The 3,790-nt window shown below is 35.3% G+C and overlaps 1 protein-coding gene across 1 annotated transcript; it reads left to right on the top strand.

Moving 5' to 3' along the window:
• The first annotated feature begins 449 nt into the window (after positions 1–449).
• Positions 450–2,876, top strand: LOC105120206 (uncharacterized). Its single transcript, XM_011018396.1, has 2 exons — positions 450–860; positions 1,025–2,876. The coding sequence occupies exon 2, from the start codon at positions 1,853–1,855 to the stop codon at positions 2,618–2,620; it is 768 nt and encodes a 255-aa protein (XP_011016698.1). The 5' UTR covers positions 450–860; positions 1,025–1,852; the 3' UTR covers positions 2,621–2,876.
• Positions 2,877–3,790: the final 914 nt, after the last annotated feature.

Raw genomic sequence — 3,790 nt, 5'->3', positions numbered from 1 at the left:
CGTCCACCGGCACTGCTTTGCACTGGCTTCAGTGAGAGTGGGGTTGGAAGTTTTGGTAGGTGGAGGCACGTTGGTGGCCCATATACTTAAAGCAAACTTGAAGGCATCATTAGAGGCACATTCTGTGAGAAGAGAATTTAAAAGCAGAAACTAGAAATGAACTCAGGAGTAGACCCTCACACGACCAGGAACACCGCCAAATACTTGTCACCGTATTATGCTTCAATTATATTTAAAAAGAGAAGACATTGAATCATGTTATCAAACTTTTTCTATCTGAATTGATCAATATCACTATATTAATTTAAAAATTTGAAAATATGGTTTTTTAAGTCAAACACGTAGATTAATTTGAAAATATTTAAAAACTTGGACCAAGTTTTTTCGAATATTCCACCACTACTTGCTTCTTGCACATTTATTTTTTAAAGGATAATGGGAAAAAAAAAAAAAACCGCTATCCTCTTCAGTTTGTAGCCTTTGTGTAGACTTTAGGAGTATTTTACTTATATAATACGGATTCAAATAGGTGGTACATCGGTAGGCATGTCAATGCTAGTCTTTTGTGACTCAATGTAGATTAGATTTTGAAGCCATTTGGATAAAAAATAAAAATTTCTGAATTTAATTTAAGCTAGATGATCTCGGCTTGGTCCTCCATATGAAGATGTTTCAGAGTAATGTGGTTGTGCCATAGAGGAGCGTAAAATTACTGTTGTTTCTTTAGGAAAAGTTGGTGTTTTCTTTTTTTTTTTTTTTTTGGGTACTGTTTCAGAGATTAATCTTCAGGGACAAAGGAAGTTTCGGTCACCTGCTTATCGACTTGAAGATAATATTAAGGAGCGCCAAATATGTTATTGGTAATGTTTCCTTCGTTCTTCACCTGAAGCTTTCATGTAAGGTTCTGATAAATAGGGTTTTTGGGTAGCAGGGATATGGCTGAAGGCGAAATGTAATAAAATAGATGACCTGTGTTGGGTTCTGGGTTTTTCTTCCTTTTAATTATGGTTTTTTCTCCTTGAAGTTAGAGGTCAAATGCCATGTGGTGAGCACAGATGTGAGCACATGGCTTCTCTAATATCCATGCTCTAAGACTGTTAATCAATACTGCAAAACCTGGGGTTTTGTGCTTTTTTTCAAGAGAATCAGTTGCAGAGGAACACCACCTGATTGTGGTTAGCTGAGGAGGAAAATAAAAAACCTGTTTATTAGGAGCAAGGGGCACTTGAGAACTGTGAGTCTGTAGAGAAGTGAGAAGCAAGCGTGTAATTCTCATCAGGTTGATATAAGAAGAAAATATTAAAATCTTTTTCTTTTAGTTCTTGATCACTTGCTTCATTTTTGCAAACCAGTTCAGGTATTATCTGCTCCTCAAATCTATAATCACAGTACAGCTCTCATTGATTCATTTCTTCTTGTTCATACTTGCTTTGGCAGTCATATTTTATAATCTGCAATCTTTCTTCAATCCTCATATTCAAAACCTTCTTCTTTTAGCAGTCTGTCTTCTTTGATTTCAACGGCACTGGTGAGGCTTAAGACTACTGTCATGCTCTCTAAGTTCCACTATATTCTCCCAATCTATCAGCTAGCAGACTCATTTTTCAGCACTGGAGCTAGAATTGATAAACTGCTTTTCTGCTACGTTTTTTTCGTGGATCTAGATCATATATAGTTTCATTTCTCATATCTCTCCCCATAAAGATCAGCTTTTTTCCATCCGTCTATTAATCTATCTCCCATTAATCTCGTTAATTTGCATATCTTACAGTGTCAATTTATAGAGGTGCAAATTATCTTCTTTGTAAATTCTTTCTGATGAAATAAGCTGAACAAGGAGCTCCTTAAGTTCATGAAGTTGCAAAACAAAGTCTTGGAACAAATGGCTTCTCCTTTGTGTTTCTTCAAAATATTCTCACTTGTACTACCTTTGATGTTTGCTCTTGCTCCAGTATTGATTCTTGCTGGTTTTCTTGGATATGGGCTCTTGTCAATCTTTCTCACATCAACAGCGTTAATTTTATCTAGTCTTATCTTGACTTTCTCAAAGCAAAAACAAACACAAGTGCAGAAATCAGTGACAGATGAGATTGTCATGCCAGATCAGGCAAGCACTTCACCTTACATAAAAGATGTTATATCTAAACCACTTGTGCTCGAAAAGGAATTCATCGCAGAAGAAGAAGAAGAAGATGATGAAGAAGGAGGAGGAGGAGGAGGTCAGGTTGATGCGTATTTGGTTAGATCATCTCAAGTTATAACATCAGAAAGTGACTGTCTTGGTCGCTCATCAACTAGTGAGGACTCAGAAGTGGAATGGCTGTTCCAAGACAAAATGTTTCAGAGCCGAGATTGCTCTGACGGATCTATTTCTGACGAGGATAGCCTCATTGAAATCTCCCTTCCAGGTGGACATTACATTTGTGATCATGAGGAAGATGAGGTCAACTATAATCTGCAGAAAAAATTGCCAGATTTTGCACCAGGATCATTTTTCAAACAGCACGGTCTAATGGAGCTTCTGGCAGAACTAAATGAGATGAACGAGGAAGAAAATTTGATTGAGATAGACATATCAATGGGCTCCATCAAGTGTCCAAGGTTTGAGATTGAAGCTTGAGTTGAATATTAATGAACTTTTTACAGTTGTTATATACTAATTAAGTTTTTGATCCTTCTGGATTTGGAGTTAAGACTTGGTGCTCATCTCTTGCTGTATAATGTTTGTGATGAACTGTGAATTAGCTCCTGATCTTTTGATAATTAATCTTGCACTTACTTTTAGCACTTTGGATACCATTAAAGCACTTTGTATCCAGGCCTTTGTTTTCTCTTAATGCGCATTAAAGTATTAAAAGGTTGAAGGCTATGGCAAATTGATGGATATCCACTCCCATCTCTTTTTTCTCCACCGAGTCTTCTGCCTCCTTTTGCTGTCCGTTTAGCATTATCTGATTTTCTGACCTAACTTTATAAGGGACCCATGTATAAGATTAAGTTAATCCTGTCATGATCATGTATATTAATGTTAAATCAACTTAGATTGTGATTAGATTTTTGATATGTTATCGGCTACATGATCATATAGAGATCGGATCATCACTTGGTCAAACTAGCCATACTTTTGTTTGGTTGAAATGCTGCTACAGGCCGCTATGTGCTTGCTCTTTGCTTCAGGCGGCACTGCTCTTCTTTTGACAAGAAGGAGCTTGTTTGATGATTGCGAGCTTGATGTTTCGTATTGGGACATGACATGAGGCACTTGTTGTGGATCCAAACTATGTTCTATATGTTCAGGTGAGATTATTAAGATAACCTGCCGTGTGTGTGGGGTGGGGGGGAAGGGGAATTACTATATAGATGTCTTAATTCATTGTGAATTATATAATGAATTGATATTTTTTACCTTTAAAAGAAATCAATCAAGATTATTTTTTAGGGTTAAAATGATCTTTTCACTAAATTTATTTGTCGTTTGAGAATATCTTATTCTTTTCATATTAATTTAACATGCAATTAAAAAGCATTAATATTTTATTATGAATTATTCACAATACAATTTACAGTAAAATAATTAATTTGTCCTTTAAAGATACTAAAAAATAAGATAGAATAAGTGAAATAATATTTTTTTTATTTTGTTGCGTAGTATAATTACGCCCGTGACCTTAGAATAAAAATAAAAAAAGGCATAAGTCTAAAGGACATTTTGAATTTTCATATTTTTTCATTGTGTAATTATCAAATAGCTCATGGGGTCAAAATTTTTTTCTAAGTGTAAGGGGTATTT

The sequence above is a fragment of the Populus euphratica genome, unplaced genomic scaffold (genome assembly GCF_000495115.2).
Source record: "Populus euphratica unplaced genomic scaffold, PopEup_1.0 scaffold5526.1, whole genome shotgun sequence".
Lineage (NCBI taxonomy): Eukaryota > Viridiplantae > Streptophyta > Magnoliopsida > Malpighiales > Salicaceae > Populus > Populus euphratica.
This window is presented reverse-complemented; position numbering and strand designations above follow the sequence as displayed.